Genomic DNA, 24,910 nt, shown 5'->3' on the forward strand with positions numbered 1-24,910 from the left:
CAGTAAACCGTGGTAAAAGTCGTTTTTTGTTCGTTGCCTTCTGATATGCCAAGCTTCTTGTGCAATCTTAAGCTTTATTATTCTACAATCCATTTGAAAACTGCTCACATTAGAATTTTATTTTGCACAACATGTACTGGCTAGCAAAACTTGCATTTCAGCTGCAAAATACAGCTTTGTTTGTTTCTAGCTGCCTTGTCGTTGCTTGCTCAAAATGTTGCAAATGTTTTACATCGCAAAATGCTAAAAATACAGGCAGTCTGCTGTATAATTTATATAATATCTGCTAGCATTTTACTCGCGAAAGTATTGATTAAAATTTATTTATTTTGTTATTTTTTTGCAATAATTCATTTATCTGCTTTTGTACATAAAGATTAATATTGCAAAGAGAAGCAAAATAGAGAATAGTTAAACTGCAAAATATTTCTCTTTTTTGACAAATGCATGCAATTCAACATTCAAATGTGTTTTTTGCAATTTTTAGAAGTATTTTTACTGTATGCACTGTTAAAAATACACGAAATGCAAGTATATTTTTTGATGATTTGCAAATTTACTGTACATCATGAAATATTATATAATTGAAATACGATTTGAAAATGATTTGTTTTTTTATAGAAAAATTAAATCAGTTATTTAAAAAAATTTTTTTGATTTTTCAATAGTTGCAAGGTGCATTGCAATTGGTGCATTGATGGTGGTAGTGGATGAAGTATTGTTGCAATTAAAAATTACCGTTTGTTGATATTTTGCTCAGAATAAATTTTATCTGAATTTTTGAAATTTTAAATACCATTTTAAAGGGAATTTGAAAAAAGTGATCAAAAGGTGTTGTTCACTATAGAAAATTATAGAATTTTCTACGCAGAAATGTACTTGCACATCAACCACTGATCCTATATAAAGGGTTGTTTATCGCGGCTGCAATCATTTGCTTTGGTTGCGTTCAGCGAGTTTGGCTGGTGTGCACTACATTTTGTAGAAATGGCCTTGACTGCGTGGTATAATCCGTGGGTTGATGATCCATTTTGGCCGTCGTCTCGACCGGCTCGCTTCTTCGAGGATCTGAGCCGCATGATACGCAGCTTTGATGACATGTATCGAGGTTTGCCGAACCAGATGAACGTGCCAATGAATGAGCTGTCGATGTGCGGAAATGCATCCGAGGTGGTGAACAACGACAACAAGTTTGAAGTTTCACTCGACGTGAAGCATTTCAAACCTGAAGAGCTGACTGTGAAAACTACCGACAATCGTCTCGTCATCACCGGCAAGCATGAGGAGAAGCAAGATGAGCATGGCTTTGTCAAACGCGAGTTTTCTCGTTCTTACTATCTACCACAAGGCGTTAAGCCGGATCAGTTTGTCTCCAACTTGGGTCCGGATGGAAAGTTGGTTATTACAGCACCGAAGCAGGCGATTGAAGGCAGCAACGAACGAAAAATTCCAATCACCGCCGCTCCGGCTGCTCAGAAGAGATGAAGTGCAAAGTGCGGAACGAAGAGCAATGCAAAGTGCAGGCTTATTTTAAGCGTTTTTTAAAGTTGTGTTTAATGATTATTGTAGTTTTTTCTGAATTTCAATGCCGCCGCTTTTTTACGTAGATATTTGGGCTTAGTCATTGTAATGAACATGCGGCCAGATTTAGTTTCGTCAAATTTCAGTCTTGCATTGCGCGGTGTGTTATTGCGAAATAAAAGTGAAAGCCTGCATTTGTTTGTTTTTTGTAGTCCAAATTTGCAATTGCATTGTTACAGAGTTGCACGCACAACTGAGTTTGCAGCGTAATTCTGCGCAGTCAAAGGGGACGTTTCTATAGAAGCCGTTTAATCAAGTGAAAAACATCGATCGTTACTTTATTCTTAACAAAAACACTCAAATATAAAATTCATTCTGGCATTTCGCCTTCTTCTGCTTCTTCAACTCCGCGAATGTATAACACGTTGTTGCAACTTAAAAAATATTACTTTCAATGATGCACTGACAAAAGCAAAAATTAAAATTACCGAATAAGCACTTCGCCAAGATTTCCTGCTAAAGTACCATTAGTATACTCTTCTGTGTGCGCTAATTGCACATTCATATAATTATCTGTTGAAATCAGATAACCTTTATATTCTGGACCCCATTTTAATTTTACAATGACTGGTTTGCCTGTTAAATTAATCAAAAACGGTTTGGGATTGATTGGATTTACCTATAAACAATAAGAACAATTACTTCAACTTGTCATACTGTCATGTAATCTAACAACAAAACTTATAATTACAATTCACAAAACTACAGTCTGTTGTTGGTTTTATTTAAAACACAATGTTTTGAAATTATCAAATAAAATAAATTATCATAAACTCGAATCTATCTAATTAATTTTGTCTTTATACGACAAACTTAAGTCATTACTTCAACTACAAGAAAGTTGTTTTTAATTACATAAAAACATACATGCATATGTTATAGAAACAAAAGTAGGACACTACAATACTTTAAAACTTGAAATTGAAAATAAAGTAACGTATATCTGTTTAAAAAAGCAAAGCGAAACGTTCAACTTCAATGCAAGCTTATGAAGAAAAATGTTAAGAAATAAACATTTTATTGTTTAAAACAAAGAACTGTAATGTGAGGACAACAGTATATTAAAATATTTAAATACCACTAATATAAATGAACTTGAAAACATTATTAACTTGGTTAAGAATTAAAATTTAACAAAGCTGAGGATAAAAACGAACAAATTGCTTTGATGGCATTTAAAAAAGTTACATATATTATATAAAACAAGCATTTAATAAATGTAAATAATTCAATAAATTACCATGATTTTCAGAAAACAACTGCAAATTCAAGAGTGTTTAAAATTACTTTAAGTACTACAGTAAGAAAAGTTCAATAATTTGATTTGGAAGCTCAAACTATAAAACAATGAGATTAAAATAATATAACTGATTTTTTATTGGAAAAAATTAAAAGAATTTAAAAATAAAATAAATATGGAAATACTAGAATTTTTATTTAAAGTATAAATTATATTTAGGGATGGTCTAACTCGGGTTAAATTTTTTCCGCATCTTCTCATTGGCTGTTGATAACGCTATCTCATTGGATTGAATACAAATTTAGCCCGAGCTGGACAATGCCTCCTACAAAACAATAAACAATGCAGGTTTACGGTAATATCGTCACATATTCAAAAATATAATACAGTAAAATAATTGATTTATACAATGTTTTATTACAATACTAATACGAATCATTTTTAATTATAATTATGTATCTGCATTTATTTGTATCATTTCTTCTTCCTAATTGATTCCCAAAATGTTTATCACATATGTCAGTTTGACTTTCATTTTTCAAATAGGTATATTAAAATGTACCTATTATTGCGTGTTATAATGCATAAATGATGTATCATAACAATAAATAAATAAATAAATCTAATTGAAAAGATGTTTGGAATTTATGTAAACACATCATGTAATAAGTTAACTTTTATTGAAGCAATTTCTCCGCTTTTTAGCGAGTTAATACTCTACTATTTTATCAAAAAATGGCAAAATAGTTACATAATAACAAATAAATTGCTTTCTTACATTTCACAGTATCACTTTCATCATGACAGAAATTTCTTTTAATTTGTCTTGCAAATCATTTTTGTAGGTGGATTAGATTATTCCAAGTTTGTGATATTATATTGAATATACTTTTGATGCTTCAGCAATCATTTTTTAAATAAAAATTATAACATCAGAATTTCAATAAATTAATACACTGGTAATTACCACAATAAATACCAACACTGGTATTAATTTTTGAGTTGAATGAGTTCTTTTCATTAGAATTGATATCTTTTCGTCAGTTATAATTTGTTAATATTTTACCTTAAGGATTTGTTGTCAACTTGTGCTTTTTCATCTACATTTTATTTTAAGGAAAACTCTTTGTTTCATTTCGAATTGTTTGTTGATTGATCAAATATGTCCGGAAGACCGATTACATGTAATGTGATGGATAGCGATCAGAAGAAGATAGCTGAATTTTCCGTATTAAATGCTCGCCTTGAAAGAAATGAAGAAAACCTTCGCAGACGGGAGGCTCTCTTGCTTTGTTTAAAAGATGCTGCCGACGAGATACTATTACTTGATGAGAACGATTCAATTCCAATGTTGTTTGGTGATTGCTTTATTCATTTAAATCAAGGAAACGCATCCAGTGAATTAGAATTCAGATATAAAGCATTAAAAGAAGAAACTGATCTGGTGGCTGAAATGATTGGTGAAATGAGGGAAAAAGCCAATGAACTTAAAGTTTATCTTTATTCGAAATTTGGTGATGCCATATCTTTAGATCGAGAGTGAATCTGATTTTATTTTTCCACGTGAAAAACGCGTTTTTCAACTTTATTTTCATATTTGACTGTTTTTCACTTACTCTCATTGGTGCAAAGTAGTAAAACTTTTAATCAATAAAGTCAATAATTATAAATTAATCATTTAATCAATAAATAAGTAAATGTTCTGATTCTTTGTTCATCACAAATGGATAACATTGTCAAGTGGTGTAAATAACATATTTTTGTCAGCTTTTAACGTTTTACAACGTTTCCACTTACTACTTCATATTTGGCAGCTGCTCTCTGCAGTGCATCAGATATGGCGAGTCTAAATTGTATAATTCAAAATGACTACATTTATATGAGAATAACAATTCACCATTCTGTACCGAAATTCACTCTGTCTGAATAGATAGCCTCCAATGTGTCCTGTATTGACGTAACGAATTTCTGCTTCGGGCCAAATGGAATTCAAATTGGCAACACCAGAGCGTGGTACGTAGGCATCATTTAAAGCTGCCACAACGATTGCTAAACTCGGATCGATGGGACTGGAAAATTTTCCCAAATGCGTAAATTCGTCCATTACTACATGCATAAGCTGAAATGAAGAATTGACGCCAAAAAATCACTTTTAGAAATCATGCAATTCTCATCTAAGCTCACTTTTTGAGCACGAAAGTTATTTTCGGCCAAATTTATTTTTACACTGTCCTAAAAGTGAACGCTGTTATTCAAAGGTAACATTCAAAATAGCCCAACGTATTACATCCCAGTACTGTGATGATAAAAGGTGGTATATTTCGCTGGAACCGAATTCATCTGTACACTGCTTCTCTAAAGTATTCCAAGGGATAGCCCTTGCCATGACACCCTGTAGTTTGGTGAAATTTACAAAGTGAAAATCATTCAACAAGAGATACCTGCGTGAAAACGGCCGAAGCAGTGGTCCAAGAAAGGCATGGCACTATAGCAACAGGCTTTGAATAGCACGCAGCAGCCAAAGAGGCCATCTGAAAAAGTTGTTTAAAGTACTACTGTCAGTGTAAATGTTGCTAGGAACTTGTGATACATGACCGCCAAGGGAAATGCCAGTAAGGCCTAAAGGCCAGTTTCCCCTCTTGATCAACCAGTTGAGCAGAACCGCCGATTCGAATATAAGGCAAACACCCATGACAAATAAATCAGTAACATATCGTAAACACGAACGCCTAACGGAAATCGTACTGAATTATTTTGAAAAAGAAAAAGCCAAAATCAAATGTTACACCTCTGTTCTGCGGGCTTCCGGTAACCGTGTGTATTTCAGCAGTTAAGGAAATAGATTAATTGATTAAAAAAAACTTTTTTAATATAAAAATAATAAATGAAAGGATATAAAATGGATTTTCCAGCAAAACAGACCCAATTCCCATTTGTTGAGCCAATGGAAGAGCTAAAAATTTCCTGCGTCGCCAAAAACCCTTGAATAATAAACAACACAAATCATGTCTACATATTACCATTTCTTACTTTCATTTCTACCAAAAAATGTTAAAAATTAAAAAAATATCTCACGTGGTCACCAGTTCCAGCCATGTGAATGCACAGAGGACAGGAGTTTGCTTGTTTCACTTTCGGTAAAATCATCTCAAACTGAGCATATCGCACGGGCAGTGGCACTAATTCTGGCAGTAATTTAACAACAGGAGTTTCAAATTCACCACTGTAAATCACAAATGAATTATTTTCAATAATTTTCTAAAAATATTCTTAAATAAATTGCTTGAAATAAAACTGAAATATTCAACTACGGCTTCTTTGATAGATGGGCAATAATCGTTAAGAAAAACCCCTGCATCTCGCTTCACCATTTCACGACGAAATTTAATAAGTCTAAAAAATGCTCAATATAATTATTTTTTGTCACATTTTACTAAAATAGGGAAACATGAAAAATAATTTACTAATGTATTACTGAAAAATCGATCATATATAGTTGTTAACATAATATGCAAATATGAAACTATTGATATGATTGAATAAAAAAATCAATATTTCATTATACATATTTGTAGCTTTTAAAAAATGAATTTGCTAGAAATGAAAAGCATAAAGAAAACTAAGCTCATTCTTTAAAATAAAAAAATGTTCAGCTGAGAAAATCAAACGGAAGATCAATTTTGTTCACATTTCATAATCGTTTTAATTGATAGATGTCTGTGAACATGACAAATAAAAAGAATTACAATTTTACATTTGCAATAAATGTAAGATAATCAATAAATAAAAAATAAGACCACTTTTGTCTTAAGAAAACATATAGTTCACATATTTTGAACAGTTCATTTACTTTATTTGAAACTAAACAATTTCACTTGTTCAGTAAAATAGAATAGAGTTACGAAAGCAACTGGTAATCTGATGCTCCATACTTGATCAAATCGGCTGGATTTCCCCATCCATCGGCGAACATCTTATGAATAGGAACACTTCTATATATGTAATCAAGAAAACTCGCTGAAGCCATAATAACATGAAATCAGTCAGTGGTGAGCTATATAAACAACAAAATAAGCGCATAAACGATAAAATCACAAAATGGTCAAGTTTAATGTACAGTAAAAATTACAACAGTTTTTTTACTAAAATGTTTAAGCATAAATGATTTTCACGTTTCAGATTTTATGAACTTGTGAAAAACAAATAAAATATCAAACAGAAATGAAAAAATAATAATATCAAAATTCTGAACACTTCTTCATTATATATTTTAAAAATACGAATGACTTATAATGAATTTTAATGGAATTTCATTTCAATGTTTGAAAATGTTTTGTAAAAATTGCATTACGGTAACAATAATACTTGATGTTTTTTATTGTAATAGGTGAAGTGTAAAGTGCGTTTGTTTTTTCGGTTGAAATATTTAAGTAAGTAAATTTGCATTTTTTGAGATATAATTAGTTAAGTTTTGCCCAGTTATTAAAACTTTTTGTTTTATGCACTGTTTTAGAATCATCGTTTTGGAATTTTTAGTACTGTTGTTTTTTTCATCGTAGCTGTTTGTTTAATATTTTTAAAACTGTACAAAATTGAAAAGCATTTTGTTTCTTAACTGAATTTTATTAATAACGTTTAATGCGAAATTTTGAAACGATAAAAATTTTAATGCTTTCATTATAGCAGCATAGTTTGCATTCAATGCATGCATATTTTACTTATGTTTGTATGTACTTCTGACAAGATATAATTTTTTTATCGTGAGTGACTTTTATGTTTTATTTCATTTTATGTTTATAAAAGCATTTAATGAACTTGTTGTTAGTTATTCTCATACATCTTTTTGTATTATGGAAAAATGCATGTTTTTACTTTACAATTGTGCGAGTACTATTTTGTTTTGCTTTTTCAAAATTTTTCTTTGAAATATGGAAGCGTTAATACATTTTCTTTAACTTAATATATTTTCATTAGGATGGGTCGCAGAAAAATTCCAGAATTGTCGGTAGGACGAATGTTATGCAATGAATTTCGAATTACCGAAGATGAATTAAACAAATATGCCAAAAAATTAGACGATAGCAATTTTCCAGTAAATTTTGATTTTTTTACAAGTAAATGTGTTACTGTTATGTTTTTATTTGTCAATTAACATTTTTAAAAGTTGCATTTCAGTCTCTTAAAAATAAACCGCTTCCAATAACGCTCAGTTCTTCAAATGCGTATATGGCATTTCGCATAGAACAGATTCGACAAACTATTCGCTCGAATGCGGAAGCGGAAATTTATTATAATTCAACGCTAACGTCGACAAATGATGATGGACAGAATGAAAATGGATTTGGTCTTGGCCGGACGTTGCCGGCATGTATGTTTTTCGTGCATGTGTGTAAATAGAAAAAGAAATGAGAAAGTTTTTCAGATGATGAGTTGTTTCCGAATGAATTGACTTCTGAAGAAAACAAAGCTCCTTTGAAATATCGCGCGAAAAATGAGCCATATTATATTGAATCAGCAGTATGTTAATATTTTTACTTTGTGCAAGTATTAAAATCAGTCAATTTAGATGTTCAGATTTGCATGTTACATTCAATAAGTTGAATGATAATATATGTGGAAATTCGATTTTGAATAGATGATAATTTGTTTTGAAATTTTTCAAAAGAAGTTTAATTAAGGATTTGAAAGTGGATGAAATTGAAGAAAAGAAATTTGTCGTTGATGCAGAAGACAAAAAAGATCCAGAAAATCCGACTGTTGAAGATGGTTCCGATTCTGAGGATATGGCCGACGAGGAAGAACCGGAGGTAATTGTGGATAACGTTATTTTTAAATTATATTCCAAATACTTTTCTGTATAGGATCATGATTACGTTAATTCGTATTTTGATAATGGCGAAGATTATTTGGATGAATCTGAGGAAGATGAGGATCAAATTTTTATGTGATGCTCTCTCTTATCAGGTGTTGAAAAATGTTCTTCGTTGTTGTTAATAAAGTGAAGAATAAAAAAATTTGAATTTGCTCAACAAAATTGATGTCATATTGCCAAGTCAAAATTATTATTTTTTAAATGAAAGTTCCAAAGATGACGTGTTCAAATAAAACGTCGCATTTACTAGGAAAATTGATTATTCCACGGATGAACTTCAAATGCGCATCAAATAAAAACAATATTGAGCGTATAAATAGATTAATCAATTAATTAATTTAAATCATGATGAACAGATAAAGAAAAAAAATTAAAGGCACTGGTTATTTTTTGTTTGCATTTTCAATTGTCCTTAAAGCTTCATCGAGCTTTTTCTTCAGAGTTGCATTTTCTTTCCGAAGAGTTTCAATTTCTTCTGATTTTCGTTTCAACTGCTTCAACGTACTAATTGCCATTTTTCCTGAAATGAAATACATATTAAGAAAAAAAACGAATATAAAATCAATCAATTCAAAATTCATAAAAATGGAGAAAAACAAATAAATCTAAATGCTGACCAATCAGAACGATTGACCAATGAATGAATGAATAATTCATGAATGAAGACGACAACGCTCGTCTGTGATACTTACTCCACTGACCCTGCAAAATGCATCCTGAATCGAGTAGAATGTACACTGGATCCGGGATTCTTGGATCAAAAATTGACAGTTGTACATTTTTCAAACACAGTTTCACTCGCATTTGACTCAGCTGATCAGTGGAACTGTAATCTTGTACAAACGCGGACAAATTGGCCAAATTGTCACTGCTCAGATGCATTTGCACATTCGACACGTTCGCTTCGACAAGGCAGAGATTCAAATTTATTTGTTCGTTTTTGATTGTCACGTTCAATGAATATTCTGATGTTGAATTTTCAACTGTGGTCATCAGTGTCGGTTCGTCGTTTTCTGATTGAAACAATAATAATGATAATAAATTAATAGAAATTAAATAAGAAAATGGTTGACATAAAGAAAAAACAACAACAGTTACAGTACCTTTTTGAGAGAAGAGTTTGTAAAAATCACGATATGGAATTTTTTCAATATCCTTCACCGCAATTACGGGACTGCACATGTCGATTCGATAAAGAAGACCAATCAACGACATACGCAGCCGAAGTCTGTGAAATGTGAATTTCACAGCGCACATCTGGTGAAAATAATGACAAATGTGGTGAAGTTTGGTAAAATAAACATGAAAAACAACAGACAACAGATACTGACCATCTGGTTGGACATTTTTTGAATTAAATCTGAATTCTGTGCAGAATCGACCACCTCCTCAGCCAGAGATACAGTAGCCGAGTTGAATATTGAAAAGATTTCATCAAACAGTGAATGTTCCTTGTGATCCACAACAATGAACGTCTCTTCATCGTCGTCATCATTGGAGAAGTTGGTCACAATTGAACCGCTTTCCTCGTACGAATATGCTAATTAAAATATTGAACAATATACAGTTTGAAATGAACAAAAAAACCAAATCATATTCTGTTTAGCCGTTTGGCTTGTTTTTTTAAAAGCTATTTCAAACTCGAAGAGGGAGACGTATTTTTCACAATTATTTATCACTAAGAAAGTGTGAAAGCGCTGTATATCTGTTCTGATTATTCATATTTGCTCTACAACTTCGGAAAATCCACAGGACAAGAATTCTACTCGAAGAATTTTCAAGAGAGTAAAACTATGCGAGTTATAAACAAAAGTTACCCGCTCAAGTGTAATGCAAAGAAGCTGAAACTGTGCCAGCAGACATTCTTGCAATAAATGTGATCATCAAGTGATAAATTAACTTCTTCTTTATCCAAAATTTAATTCAAATAAAAAAGTGAATAATATTTTACAAAAATTAGAAAGCTTGCATATATATACTGTACCGGGGTCGGATTCAAATTTGCACGCTTGATCAACGCTGTGTTCGTCGGTTGGCGATGAGTCGGCATCGTTTTGGCAAATTTCACGAAAAGTGGTCGATCGACTCGAACTTTCCGTCTCATCCCAAAAACTTTTGACACCAACAGTGTCGACGGTTTCGGCAAGTTTCAGTTTCGAAAATTGTCGATCTAAACAAAAAACGACACAATTCAAATTATTAATTTTGTTTTTCATATTTTTTTGTAAATCAAAATGTGCTTTTTCACTCTCAAAAAATTATACTAATTGGTGGGAGAAGATTTTAAAACAATTAATCTGCTTGTTTGGTTAGCTTTTCCTCTCCTTTTGTTTGCATGAAAAGCACTTACAACATTGATCATTCGCTTCGGTAGGTGAACGACAACACAGTTCTGAAAAATAATTTTATTGTTACAACATTTAAGTCGTTTAATATTTTTTATAAGACATTGCTTCTCGCTTTTTCCCTATGAAAATATTCAATATTGAAAAATAAATATTCAACAAAAAATCTACTCCAATATTGTCGCCTTTTTGGAACAAAATTAACAATCACAACATAAACCGTATAAAAATAAGTAAAAAAATAAACTTTAGTTAAAAAATAAATATTATTTCTGTTTGCTTATTTCGGTGTTTCATAAATTTCAACGATTTTAACTATTAATCGACAATGAACGTAGTTTACAAACTGCAAATTATTAAATAAACACTGATTCCTGATAGAAAAAACAAATTAATACTTGAGCATCATTTGTCCATTTCTACGTATTAATTAAATAGCAGCAGGTGAGCAAATTAATTAATTGAACAAGAGTATAAGGGACTTTTTGCAATTGGAAATGAAAACTAAAACTGAAAAATAGCAAGCAAAAAGGCAAAAAAATTACAGCTAAAGAAAATGAAGGGAAAGATTCGTTGTTGTTATTATTATTTGCACACGGACGCAGTGGCGTGAGAACGGAACGGTACAAGCAAACAAGCACTCGAGAGGGGCACAGTTGAGTTCGCGGTAAAGTTGGCCAATCGACGTCGACATTGTCGAGTGGTTCCCAATCGCGCGCCACACCTACGTGGATTTATTTCCCCCCGATGTGTTCAGCTTATTTCCCAAGCAAGCCTTGCCCACGACTGGCCGGCAAAAACCCATTCTACCAGACCAACTGACGACGATTCATCGAACAAACAAGCCCATTATTGACTGGAGAAAACAGTCGACGACGAGCTAAAGCAAACATTCATCGCCACAGCACACGACTGAACAGCTATAATAACGTTGTTGTGAAAATCGTCTGATTGTCGTTCCGATACTTTCTCCGATAGTCTGAATATACATATACGATTGTATTTTACGTTGTTGCGTCATCGTTTTTCATGCTCGCTTCTGGTGTTGCTGCTGCTATTCTTGATTGTTGTTAATTTTTCTTTTTAAATGTAGATGAAATTAATTTATACTTCTGCATAGCTGATGCGCTTATTCAGCGCCGCTGTCGGTTTGTTAATCTCTGTCGTCAGTGCCTTGTTGGCCAATCATGGGATTCGGGCGCTGTGTCCGGCCAATATCCGGCCGCCGTGCGTTTGTCGCACAACACGCTACGAACCAGTGAACATCATCTGCGACCGGGTTCCAAATTTGTACACAGTATGCCAAGCGTTGGGTCCACTGAACGGCCTACTGATCGACAGTCTGATCATCAGCAACACTCCGATCAACATATTGCCGGCCGGAGCTTTGGTCGGATATCGCGTCAAACGTTTGGAATTGGTCAACAACAATTTAACCGACATCGATCCGGATGCGTTCAACGGCTTGCCAATCACAACGCTCAATGAACTGTCGGTAAGGAACAATCTGCTCAGTTCGATACCCCAAGCCGGGGTTCCCAAATTGCAACGGCTCATCAGCATCAGTCTGGCAAACAACAACATCCGCTTCTTGCCAGCCGCCGCTTTCGCTACATTCCACAGTCGTGGATGGTTGAAGAAGATCGACCTCTCGGCCAACGGTCTTCAACGACTCGACGACAACGCCTTTCTGGGTTTGAACATGGTAGCGGAGTTGAATTTGGACAAAAACGACTTGCGCGTTCTACCAGCCGGCGCTTTGCAAAAGCTGCACGCATTGGAAGATCTGTCGCTGGCCGCCAACCAAATCAGCACCATTCCACCGCACGCGTTGGGTTTTGCCAAGCTGAAATCGCTCAGTTTGGAAGTGAACCGGCTTCAGTCGATTGAAGCGGCCGCTTTCGCCGGCACGCCCAATCTGATGTACTTGTATTTGAGTTCGAATCGGTTCCAAACCATCCCAGCCGACATGTTCCGATCCGTGAGCGGATTGAAGGTGCTCGCCATTGCCAACAATCCCATCCAAAATTTGCCGGTCGACGCTTTCTACTTTGTGCAAAATTTGGTGCGACTCGAAATGGCCAACTGTGAGCTGGTTCACATCCAGCCGGGCACTTTGCAAACAATACCCAAAGTCCAAGTGATCGCGCTGAGCAGAAACAAGCTGAACAGGTAAGTGAAAATCCCAATCTCTACATCATACTGCCCCCCCCCCCCATAATCACAACACACACATACGGCATGATCAAAACTGTATGTTGTATTTTAAGTATCCCGCAGAACGCTTTCCGAGGTCTATCTGAGCTGTATTCGCTTGATTTGAAAGGCAATCAAATTTCTACTGTACAAGACAGGGCATTTGAAGAACTGCCTTCGCTCAGGCATCTCGATTTGAGCAAAAATCAAATACAAATATTGCACGAGAAAACTTTTCATCGAACTTTCCTCCAAAAGCAGACAACCGCCAACGGTCGGGTCATTTATTTATACGGTAAGGAATTTTAATTCAATTTCAACGTAAAATTCAATCCACAAACGCTTGCTTTTACTTTTCCATTCAATAATAATAATAATAGTGAACATCTGTAAAACGTAAATTCACCTACGTAATGAAAATTAAACCACTGCAGACAATGTATCTTTGGTTCAAATTACAACAAGTGAATGAATGAAAACTGCGGACAGGCACTGATTGCATTTCATTCATACTAACTAGAGTGTAGAAGCCTTGTTGAGACAATATGCATATTTTTTTTATACTTCATTGTTTATTATACCAAACAAAATCTTTGAAGTGACATGTTAACAACAATTACAATTACAACTGTGCAAATGTTTATCCGTGAACAAGCAAGCACTTGAAACTGTCAAACAACGCTCGCGGCAGTTCTGAGTGTTGGAATTGCGACAGCTGCGTTATTATTCATTCAATTAATGACAAACAATGAATTCAAGTCAAAATAAAAAAAATAAATCAAAAATTAAATTCCAACTCACATGATCAATTCTCAGTATGGATTTGTTTGCATTTAATATTAAAAAAATTTACATTAGAAAACCCATGGAATTGCAATTCATCGTTGAATTGGTTGCAACGTTGGCTGAATGAAAATCCGGACATTGTAATCGATGCGCCCGGCAATCCGCCAACAGTATGCAAGAAGCCGACAACCATGGCCGGATGGCCAATTCGAATGCTCAATTCTGAATCGACACCAGCAAAGCCTTTGCCTATAGAAGTGGACAAGCAAAATCCGGCTAAAGAATCTGAACAACGCAAAGCTCGCATGCACCTAGCGGCAATGATTCTGGGTAAGAAGGAAAGAAAAATAAATCTAATAATCATTGTTGTTTTTGTTATTATTTTATTGAGAAAATATTCATTTCCAGGAGTCATATTGAGCATATTCATGGTTGCACTTGTACTTTTGATGCTGGTGAGATATTTTGTCAGCAAGAGACGTCGAAAAGACAAAGAACTGTTGGACGATCAGCGCAGGCTTGGCTCAACAGTAAGTGCAGGAATCCGAAGCAATCCCGGATCTGCTTACCCATCGCCCGGTGTACCCATGTCGACAGTGCACAGTCAAACTACTCAACCCTATTACCTCAGTCGACCGTGGTATTGGTGGTTCTGACTTTACCATAAAAAGAATACTGTTTCATACATACATACATACATATTTCATATGTATTTTTTTTAATTTTTATTTATATGGTGGAGAATTTTTTTCACAGCTCATTGCCAAAACGAACTATTATTTCTCAATGCAAATTTCACTTCATCATTTCCCGTAAAATCCACAACACTTGAATTTCATTGTTATTTCACATTGATCAAATGCTCAGTGTTTTTCTTTTTCCATTAACAAAATATATTTTTAAAAAAGAAATGAAATAAAATCGAACACATTAAACGGTTTTTACACAGTGAAATAATTAAACGATGATATAACTACATAATACTTTCTCATTTTTTGAAACATACTTATGCAAAAATTTACGTTTAAATTATGATATGCATTAGTTTTTATAAGATGCAGCATTTCACTGGACAAATATGAATTTTTATATAAATAATAAAACTTCAAATTAAATGAAAGATATTCAACATCAGAAAGATGCTTATTGCAAGTTTGACTTGACTAAAGTTTAAAGTTTAAATGAACGTGCAAAAGAAAGCAAGAGTCCGCTTTTATTGACTTGCAAACATTTAGGGCAACATGTATTGACTCAAAACAGAATGAACCATGTAAGCGCTAACGTTGGATAAAGTATTTACCCAATGGCTCAATGGGTCAGTTGAACATTTAAGTAAAAATGTAAATTTCAAAGCCATTACCCGTGATAAAGTGGGAAAATGTACCAAAACAACAACAACAACAACAACAACAACAATAAAGATTACAGCGCGACTAGTTTAGCATAATAAATTGTAAATTTAAGAACCACAACACTGATAAAATCGACAATTTCAAGTGAAAAATATTTTTCAATTAATTATAATATATACGTGACGTGTTGAATCAGCAGTACAAGTTTTGCTTTTAATTAAATAATAATGCAAAAATGAAAAGCTCATTTACAGCTAATTATTAAATAAATAAATGGAAAAAATGACGTCTTAATTTTGCATAAAAATTTAAAATAGTTGCCAAGTCAGGAATTACAGTTCAGAAAAGCGAAAAGTTGTCTCAAATTGCGAATGACGACGACCTTGCTTGCCTGTGTGACGTGTTAACTTAATCAATCAGCAATATAATAATGCTTTCTTTTGATAAATGATTAAAATTCTTTGGCAAAAATTTAAAATTTAAAAATAAATTAGCAAGAAATTTATTTATTTATCTTTTATAAAACACGCATCATGCACTGTTGGAAATAATAAAAGCAAAACACTTAACACTGAAAGGCTCTAACAGTTAGCAGATAAAAATCCAAAAAAAATGTACAACTTTTCAATCAATACAATTTAAATTAATAAATAAAAACAATTCCTTAAAATAAATGAAATAACAATAAACAAAAATCATTTCGTTGGTTTGAAGAATGCTGGAAATATGATTTCAAAAAGTGAATAATTTATTATTCATTGAATCAAACCTGCACATCAGAATAAATTTATGCAACAAAAATTGAACAGAAAAACAACATTTACAGTTCACTTTTTTTATCATTTCCGTTTTATTGTATTAATTAATATATTTTGAAAATATCACAAACTGATACACAGAGAATTGTCATTCCAAAGCTTCCTTCATTCATTCATTGTCGTTGTCAACTGATGAGCTAGCACTGCTAGTCATTTAAAATTTGATCATTCAATCATCACGAAGGTCACATTCTATTGCAAAATAATGAAATATTCATCGGTGCATATCAGCCAAATAAAAAAAATAAAATAATATAAAATAAATAAAAAACATTTGACCAACACTTTCTTGGTGAAGTTAATGAACGAATGAAATAAAAATCAAAGGAAAAAAAATTAACATTTCCAACATGCGACACAGATGCTAAAGTGACAGTCGCTGCATGACACAATGATTGTCGCGCCAGGCGCTACCGCCTTTGCTTTCGCCAAGTGTAGCGGTTTTGTATCAATGCACAAAACCATTCTCTACCCAAATCATCCCATCAATCATCAAGGTCATCAGTTCTTTTACTGTATCTTTATTATGAATTATCATCCTATTGAAGCATAATAAATAAGAAAGAAATGAAAAATTAACAATATTTTACTGTATACATATATGGATTTTGAATTGCTTACTTAATAAAATGTTAATTATATGAAAATAAATATTGCAATAATTGCTATTTAAATTGACTAATTAATTAATTATCATTAATTCATCTACATTTCAGCATACGACAAAACAAAATAAATAAATAAATATACATATAACCATTGCATGTTGATATCTTATTTGTATGATATGTTAATTTGTGATTGTTGATACGGTTAATTGATTGTGATGCACTGTTAAGTAGATGAACGGCTGACCAATTGAAAATCATTTCATTTCATTATTGTTCACTTAAAAAGCTTGATGCAATAATTTGAATGGTAGTGCCGGTCGTTTTGACAAACGTGGGTGGAAACTATGCTTGAGCCGGTAACCTACAAAGTGATGTAAAAATTTGGGACATGCAAGTTCCGACCGGACAAGGTCTTTGACACGGCACGAACCTCGGTATGACGATGTGAACGCATAGCAAGTCTATACGCATCCACTACACTGCTTACAAAGCAATTTTACAAGCGGTTGGCGAAAAAGCCAGCCACTTGAATTCCACTTTTTTGTTTCACTAATTGAAGAATATAACAATCAGAAGAAGAAGAAGAAGAAAACTGTCCACACACACACACACATATTTTTTTCATTTACATCGTCTGCTTGCAGGGACAGACTGCTTAGCTGAGTCCGGTGCCTTGCGACGACCCTTGTAAATCAATTTAATTATACAAATTGCACAATTCTCCTCGTCTTGTAAAAATAGTATGAATGACTTTATGCAAATTTACAGAAACTGTGCCTGAAGAGACTGATGCCAGAAAGGTCGTCCCATCATCGAGCTAGCAAACGATACATCCCACTAACCAGTAGTGGATCGTCTGCTAGACACTGGTCATCCGTGTTTTTATGAATTATCATCCAGCAGTTGGAAAACTCTTTCAACGCTTATTAGCGTTAGCATTGATCTCTCTGGTCGTCCGTTGTAGTCAAACTTGCCCAATAACTATCAATTCGCTTTGTCAATGTCACAATCTGCATCACGGTATCGCATTACAATGCACCGGTGCGACGCTTGGCAAAGTTGTAGAAGCTCTGGCCGTACACAGCGAAACGATCGAAAGTTTAACACTGCGTTATAGTGATATCCGTACTTTGGAAGCCAACTCATTCGCTTCGTTAGCTATCAAGAAGCTCGACTTGTCCAGCAACAATATTCACAAAGTAAGTAGTATTTCCACTTGACTTTTGTACATTTCATTAAAAATTTTCCGTTGAACAATTCATTTTTTGTCGTAAATTTCTTGTAAAAATGTAAATGTAAAAACACATACAGACAAACAGACGGATATATAATAAACTTGATCATTTCAAAAATTCAATCATCTATCTGATCAGATGATAAAAATTGGATTATTATTTCTGATGAGTTGATTTTTGTTTGTCTTTTACAGATTGAAGAAGATGCTTTTGGGAAACAAGCTTCTTACATTACAGAATTGTTGTTGGCAAACAATTCGCTTACTGAAATACCACCGTTGAAGGCGTTGAAAAATTTGGAAAAAATCGACATCAGCAATAACGCGCTCGTGGATTTGACTGAATACGCATTCGAACACAACGAAGCGTTGAAAGTGATTCGCGCCAAAAATAATAAAATCTCCACCCTTTCACCGTAAGTATTCAAATTTTCACACTTTTCAAAGAATTTACCCGATTCAAAATAATAAGACTAGCACAGTTTGGCAAATGTGATTCTAATTTTGCAGAAATTCACTGAACGAAGTGAAAAACATTTTGGAATTGTTGGATTTGTCCGGCAATCAGTTGATCCAAGTGCCAGCTCAAAATTTACGAAGCTTTCAAAAGCTCAGGGTTTTGGATTTGAGTGACAATCTTATCGACAAAATTCCAAATTTACAATTCATGAACATGCCAGAATTGAGGGATTTACGCTTGGGCGGGAATAAAATTGCCGCAGTGATGCCACTGGCTTTCATGAACATTCCCAAGCTCGAAGTGCTAAATTTGACAAGAAATGCAATTACGACGATGGAAACGAATCCCATACAACAGTTTGAAAATTTAGAAATTCTCGACCTCAGTTGGAACAAATTGAACAAGGTAAAATGATCCGAACGATCAATTTCTAATTGTGCAAATTATACGCCACGCTCATTTTTCGTTCATTTCAGCTGAATGCTTCGTCGTTCAAAGATCTTGCAAAATTGAAAGAATTGCATTTGCAGAACAACGAAATTCAAATAGTCGAAACGATGGCAGTCAGTGACAACAGCGAATTAAGGATGATCAATTTAGCCAACAACAAAATCAAAGAACTTTACAAAAATGCCTTCGACCAACTTCCGAATCTCAATACATTAATATTGACCAACAATCAACTGCATGAGATTGGTAAGTTTCAATTACACAAATTAGTCATCAAATGCATAAACAAATCTGACAAACAAATAATAATTAAAGTTAAATTATCAATTTTGTTTTTCGCATAATCCTACGTGACTGTTAAATTTTACACTAGCAGTTGTGATAATTCTTTCTAAAAGTAATTAATTAAAGTTCCCATCTGACAATTTAAACGTGCTGAATAAATAATGTTGCAAAAGAAAAAAGAACGTATATTTACAGTTGTTTCTAAATTTCTTTCTTTACAGACCAAGGTATGCTATCCGGCATGCCGAATCTGCAACAACTGAAACTGCGTTCCAATAAAATATTAAAAATTGAAAAAGGGGCCTTCGAGACGATGCCTCTGCTAACCATGCTAGATGTGAGTGACAATTTGTTGGAAATCCTGCCTGTCGAAGTGTTTCACAACTTGAATCGCCTATTCTGGCTCGACCTGAGCAACAATCGGATACGTAACATCGACCAAGGCACATTTCAAGCGAAAATTACCAATCTACTATTGCAAGGTAGATTTTTTTTGTGAACTGTGAAAAAAGTGGCGAGTGCTCAAATTGTATTTGGAAATTAAATTGTTTTCATTTTCTCTTCAGGAAATCCTCTCAACTGCAGTAGTTCCATAGCTTGGCTGGTGAGCTATTTGACAACACAAAATGTGCGTACATTTTTCCCAGATCAACCGGATGTTGTTTGTCAATATCCGTCAGCAGTGAAAGGCAAATCGTTGAAACAAATGATGCTTGTTCAAGTCAACGAAACTATGGCAAGTAAGTGAGCACAAATCGCACAGCCTGGACACTATTCGAGTCCATTTTGGAGCGCGAAATTTGCTCGATCACACACCGATTGATTGCTATTGTAGAAGCCAAAGAGACTGGCCAATCAGAAGAGAGCGCTTTGAGCTTGCTGAGTCGTCTGCTTGCGGCGAGCAAAGAAATTTCCAGTGGCAAAGAAGTTCCTCAGTCAGGTTTGGGCATTTTTCCGGCACTGGACCAAATCACTACACCGTTGGCCAGATTGTTGGTCGGAGAGAAGTCGAAAGAGGATTTGAGTAGCATTTTGAAAACAATTCCAACGTTGCTGAAAAATCTACCCCAGACAACGGCTTCCGCTACGGCAACTCAACCATCGTTGAAAAACATCCCTCCAGAATTGATCAGTTACGTTCTTCGAGGAGGACAAATTCCAGGTGTACCGCCGGCAGTGTTGAAGAAGACGGTCGAAAATTATGCAAAATCCCTGTTAACCGATTCGACAACAGCAAAAAATTTGCTACAGCTTACGACGAACGACAACAACGATGCAATAATGTCTGCAGGATCGTCATTTCCAACTGAATTAATCGACGACATATTGCGTGGCAATCCGGTGCTCGGCTTGAGCAAAGAGGAGACGAAACAGCTACGGCAACGATATTTGAGCATGTTAATAGGCTCAGATTCGACATCCGATTCAGCAAAAACAAACAACAACAACAACAACGTAACAACTACCAACAGTGGGGATTTGTTGTTCGGTTTGAATATGAACAACCTGAAGCAGATTGATCTGAATCAAATACCGCGATCGATAATACAACAGTTGATCGCAAATCGTATACCGGGTGTGTCGATTGATATGGTGAAAAAATTGATGGAAAAGAACCCACAACTGTTTGGAGAACTTGTCAGCGAACAATTGAACCAAAGCACAGTCGACGAGGAGGGAAAAAGCGATAGCAATGGTAAAAAACAACGGGTACCGGCCGTCAATGCTCAACAGCAACAGCTGACCAACAAGAAGAACAGCCCACCGTACGATGTGGAACGGTTGGATCGTAAAGTCGATTTGAGCGTTTTCGACGAAAATCGAACCCAACCCCTGGACACGTCGACAGTGACCACTGTGGCGTTGAGCATGGTCGGCTTGTTGACCGTGTTGACCACGGTTGTGCTGTGCTTGCAACGGGCAAAAAAGAGACGACGGGATCAGTTGAACATGCGACAGCAGAATACGCTGTCTTCGAAATGCAGCCTTGCCGGACCTTTCGACAACGGAGCTGTGCCCAACTTCTACCCACACACTGCACCAACAACAACGGTCAATAATGGTGCATTCGATTTCGATTCATGCTACGAATCGTCGCCAAATCGCAACCCTTACACACCGGTCGATTCTGACAGTCGACTGGTCCATCATGCCATGAATGTGTGACTGGGAACCGCAAAGTTCTGCAGACAATTCGGATATTGTTGTTAACATATTCATTTTTTATCCATTCCATCGAACTTATTATATTTGTGTATTTTTTGTTTGCTGTTTCCACCATGCATATCTGTTTTTTTCCAAAATCTCATTTTCTATTTCTTTTCAACTCTGTTCTCTCTCTGTGTTATGGAACATTTTATCCAGTGTAAAAATAAGATTTATGTTTGATAATTTTTACCGCTTGTTTATTAACAACTGAAAAAATGTTTTTTTTACCAACATTGCTTTATTAAAAACAGAACAATTTGATTTTCCTTTCCTGTTGTACCACACTAACCAATATCAGTGAAGAGGAATATTGTAAAGGAAAATTAAAATATATTTCATCATCACCAACTACAAACTGCATACACTTGTTGTCTTAAAAGCAACTTGCCGTAACGCCAATTCATTCAACTAATATAATTGCCTATTATTATTATTATTATTATTACTATTCAAAACATCGCATACGTTGACCAGCAATAATAATAATATTTCAAAATTTAACTTATTCACCTATTTATTTTCTATTTTACTATCGAAAATGCGTGCTCAATTCTCAATTCAACTTATCGACCACAAAATGATACGCAGTTTATTGTCATTTTAATTTTTGAAATATTTAAAAAAATAAATTCATTTTAAACATTTGAAGAATTGCAAATTGAAATAAATAAACACCCTTTTCAAAAATGCTTAGTCAGTGGAAAAAAATGTCCACCCTTGCAAAAAGTGCCAATTTCACCCCCTTTAGGCTAATTTTTTCTTCCACCGTATCCATTTATTGCATTTGTTGTGATTTTCATTGTTTCAGTCCGTTCACGTACCAAAAATACCATTCGGTTCGATGTAGTCGACAACTGGAAACAAAAAAAACAACAACAACTGCTGCTTCATCGCTGCATGTTCATGCACGCATAAAATAAATTTTCAAACAAATCAACTGACAAATCAGAAGAAATATATACATTTTTTCAAAATAATAATTTAATAATTAAAAATACAAAAACATACACGTGTGTGTAGCTTATGCTGGTAATGAAAATTATGCATGCACCTCTGGTAACAACAGGCAAATTGTTTCGAGACAATAATTGCATATCAAATCAAATATCAATTATTGCAAAAACAAAAAGAAAATACTCATAACCAATTCAGTCTATTATCTCATATCCTGCAAACAAATATTTCAAAAATGTAAAATACATTTAAAAAAACACAAGCAAAAAGTAACTGGTTACTGGATTATATTTAAATATAATGGACTAGAAATCCATTAAAATATAGATTAATCAAAAACAATAAACAGATATTTTTAACATAAATACAACAAATTTCAATTATATTACATGCAAAATTATATATTTGAAATGAATATACACATGTACACACACGTGTGTGCGTGTGTGTACATTACAATTAAATTTAAATAAAAAAAACATCAAGCTTAATCGTGCTTATATAAGCATGATAAGTTTGTTGGTAAAATATGCCAAGCTTTTGAAAGAAGAAAATTCAACAAAATTGGCAACAAATGCAGGCAGAATACAACAGCAATATGAATGAGTGAGTGAATGAATGAATGAATGAATGAATGGATTGTCGATGATACAGGATGCAATGACCTGAAAGGATAGATGGGTCGTTGTACGACCGTGGTCGTAACACAATTTCACCTATGCTAAGCAAAAATTAGCGTTTTTCACAAACTCTGACGTCCAACTGACTGACTCGTGACTACTTTTCCATATTTAGGGATTGCAATTTGTTCGGATGAAAACAAAATACATTCCGACAAGATATAATTCACAACCGATTGCTTATTAATAAATTAATGATCAGATGATCAATCAACTCTAATCAGATACAAAAAAACAATAGCCTTTCAATTGATCGTTGGTATTTTTCAACCTACTTGCTTGGATCAGGTAAGATTTTTTTTTACTTTAAACTTATTATAACTTTTATTATACATTTTATTGACAACATTACCAAAACGATAAACATAAAACGTGGTCATTTCTGATGATAATGATGATGATGCAATGTTTTCATGCTGAATTAGTTCATGCTTGGCTATTTAAACAAACATTGCTCATAAAATTGCACTTGTCATGCAAGGATGCTTTTGCAGAGGTTAAAAACGGTAGTTAAGCGAACAAGTAGATTTATTTTGTTTCATAAAATGGATTTCTCACTGTTGATTTTTGATACCAGTCACTATTTCAATCCTGCTATCACCAAAATTGTGGGCATAAAATTGTCGAAAATTTCCAAAATACCATGCACTGTTGATGAATTCAATGCTCAATTTTGTTCAACAATTCTCTTCTATTGCATATGAAAATAACAAGGAAAAATTAAAGATAATTCTAAAAACATCTCTTCCTATTTGTAACATGATGCTGTAATTTCAGATGCTTTTCAAAATTTATTAATAATTATAAAACCTTGTTTTCTTTGTCTAAAATTTTCACAACAAAAGGAAAGTAGACGATAAGAAAAAAAAAGATTCAAATTGAAAAATACTCAGTTGAGTCATTAATAATTAAAAAAAGAAAAGGTAATAATAATAATTTTTTTCCAACTTTTCCCGCAACTGGCACCGAACTGTACAACACGCCGTTGGCGTGGCATGTTAGACGAAAAATGAGACCAGTGAAAAAGAGAAATTCAACCAAGTGATCGCTGACGGCTTGCTTGATTCAAGGCAAAATTGAGCAAATTAATAAAAATTGATTTATTTCATTGACTAAATTATTATTATTCTTGGGCTTTTTCGAAAAATTTCAACTTCAATCAAATACAGACATAACAAATGAAATTTCCCACATTTCCACGTAACACTCACAACAATAATCTCTTACCTCTCTCTACAAGTACTTTTCGATAAATAAATCCATGATAAAAATAATAATAATAACAATGAAAAAATAAAAGTAAAATTAAAAATTTGTCACTTTCTCATGCAAAAAAAAAAATCACTTGCCCTTCATCTACAATTCCATGCTTACTTGAGCAAATATTGGCTCAAATACAACAAAGTCAAAAAGAAATTGAAAATAAATATTATTGATTCTTTGAAGGGATTATTTTTGAATGAACAATAATAATAATATCAGACAAAAAATTACTTCCGTTGAAAATGTTTGCTTTCTTTCAAGTGGATAAAAATAAATATCATAAAAAAAAAGAGAGTTGTTGTACGTGCGAGCAAAGTTTGGGCAAGGTCGAAAAGCGGAAATGCTTTTGACCATCGATCACTTTTGTGTAGCCGTTGTCCATCAGCAGTGCCTTGACCTCACCGGTTGGAAGAGAGACTTGAAATATGTGCACAGTTGAAGCAACAGTTCGATCCCTCTTGATTACAACAAATACAAGTCAGTACACATACATACACACACGATCAACTAAGAGAATAGATTTTATCCGTATCGTGCGCACGAAAGATGCACATTAAGACCACGATTACATAGAT

General features: G+C 33.9%; 8 protein-coding genes across 8 annotated transcripts; 4 read left to right on the forward strand and 4 right to left on the reverse strand.

Moving 5' to 3' along the window:
• Positions 1-949: 949 nt before the first annotated feature.
• Positions 950-1,302, reverse strand: Tsp_11072 (hypothetical protein). The gene is made up of 2 exons (XM_003381922.1): positions 1,251-1,302; positions 950-1,203 (listed from the first exon to the last, which is right to left on the reverse strand). The coding sequence occupies exons 1-2, from the start codon at positions 1,300-1,302 to the stop codon at positions 950-952; spliced, it is 306 nt and encodes a 101-aa protein (XP_003381970.1).
• A 545-nt stretch (positions 1,303-1,847) lies between these two features.
• Positions 1,848-2,201, reverse strand: Tsp_11073 (ribonucleo protein F; the record flags this gene model as incomplete). The annotated part of the gene is made up of 2 exons (XM_003381923.1): positions 1,848-1,955; positions 2,010-2,201. Coding segments are annotated over 2 exons (249 nt in total), but the record flags the coding sequence as incomplete, so codon positions are not given.
• A 1,782-nt stretch (positions 2,202-3,983) lies between these two features.
• On the forward strand, positions 3,984-4,364 carry Tsp_11074 (prefoldin subunit superfamily). The gene has a single exon (XM_003381924.1). The coding sequence runs from the start codon at positions 3,984-3,986 to the stop codon at positions 4,362-4,364; it is 381 nt and encodes a 126-aa protein (XP_003381972.1).
• Positions 4,365-5,069: 705 nt separating this feature from the next.
• Positions 5,070-6,794, reverse strand: Tsp_11075 (hypothetical protein). The gene is made up of 7 exons (XM_003381925.1): positions 6,754-6,794; positions 6,172-6,214; positions 5,897-6,079; positions 5,744-5,802; positions 5,403-5,565; positions 5,263-5,352; positions 5,070-5,213 (listed from the first exon to the last, which is right to left on the reverse strand). Exons 1-7 carry the CDS (start codon positions 6,792-6,794, stop codon positions 5,070-5,072), a joined length of 723 nt encoding a protein of 240 aa, XP_003381973.1.
• Positions 6,795-7,796: 1,002 nt separating this feature from the next.
• Positions 7,797-8,769, forward strand: Tsp_11076 (conserved hypothetical protein). Its single transcript, XM_003381926.1, has 5 exons — positions 7,797-7,826; positions 7,997-8,189; positions 8,244-8,338; positions 8,500-8,628; positions 8,683-8,769. The coding sequence occupies exons 1-5, from the start codon at positions 7,797-7,799 to the stop codon at positions 8,767-8,769; spliced, it is 534 nt and encodes a 177-aa protein (XP_003381974.1).
• A 307-nt stretch (positions 8,770-9,076) lies between these two features.
• Tsp_11077 (hypothetical protein) lies at positions 9,077-10,909 on the reverse strand. Its single transcript, XM_003381927.1, has 5 exons — positions 10,678-10,909; positions 10,021-10,233; positions 9,864-9,950; positions 9,386-9,706; positions 9,077-9,213 (listed from the first exon to the last, which is right to left on the reverse strand). Exons 1-5 carry the CDS (start codon positions 10,907-10,909, stop codon positions 9,077-9,079), a joined length of 990 nt encoding a protein of 329 aa, XP_003381975.1.
• Positions 10,910-12,161: 1,252 nt separating this feature from the next.
• On the forward strand, positions 12,162-14,676 carry Tsp_11078 (putative leucine Rich repeat-containing domain protein). Its single transcript, XM_003381928.1, has 4 exons — positions 12,162-13,210; positions 13,309-13,529; positions 14,093-14,350; positions 14,429-14,676. The coding sequence occupies exons 1-4, from the start codon at positions 12,162-12,164 to the stop codon at positions 14,674-14,676; spliced, it is 1,776 nt and encodes a 591-aa protein (XP_003381976.1).
• Positions 14,677-17,685: 3,009 nt separating this feature from the next.
• Tsp_11079 (putative leucine Rich repeat-containing domain protein) lies at positions 17,686-21,396 on the forward strand. The gene is made up of 7 exons (XM_003381929.1): positions 17,686-18,000; positions 18,231-18,451; positions 18,546-18,900; positions 18,972-19,191; positions 19,452-19,712; positions 19,797-19,970; positions 20,066-21,396. Exons 1-7 carry the CDS (start codon positions 17,686-17,688, stop codon positions 21,394-21,396), a joined length of 2,877 nt encoding a protein of 958 aa, XP_003381977.1.
• The last annotated feature ends 3,514 nt before the right edge of the window (positions 21,397-24,910 follow it).

This window comes from Trichinella spiralis (assembly GCF_000181795.1).
Source record: "Trichinella spiralis strain ISS 195 chromosome Unknown Scfld1, whole genome shotgun sequence".
NCBI lineage: Eukaryota > Metazoa > Nematoda > Enoplea > Trichinellida > Trichinellidae > Trichinella > Trichinella spiralis.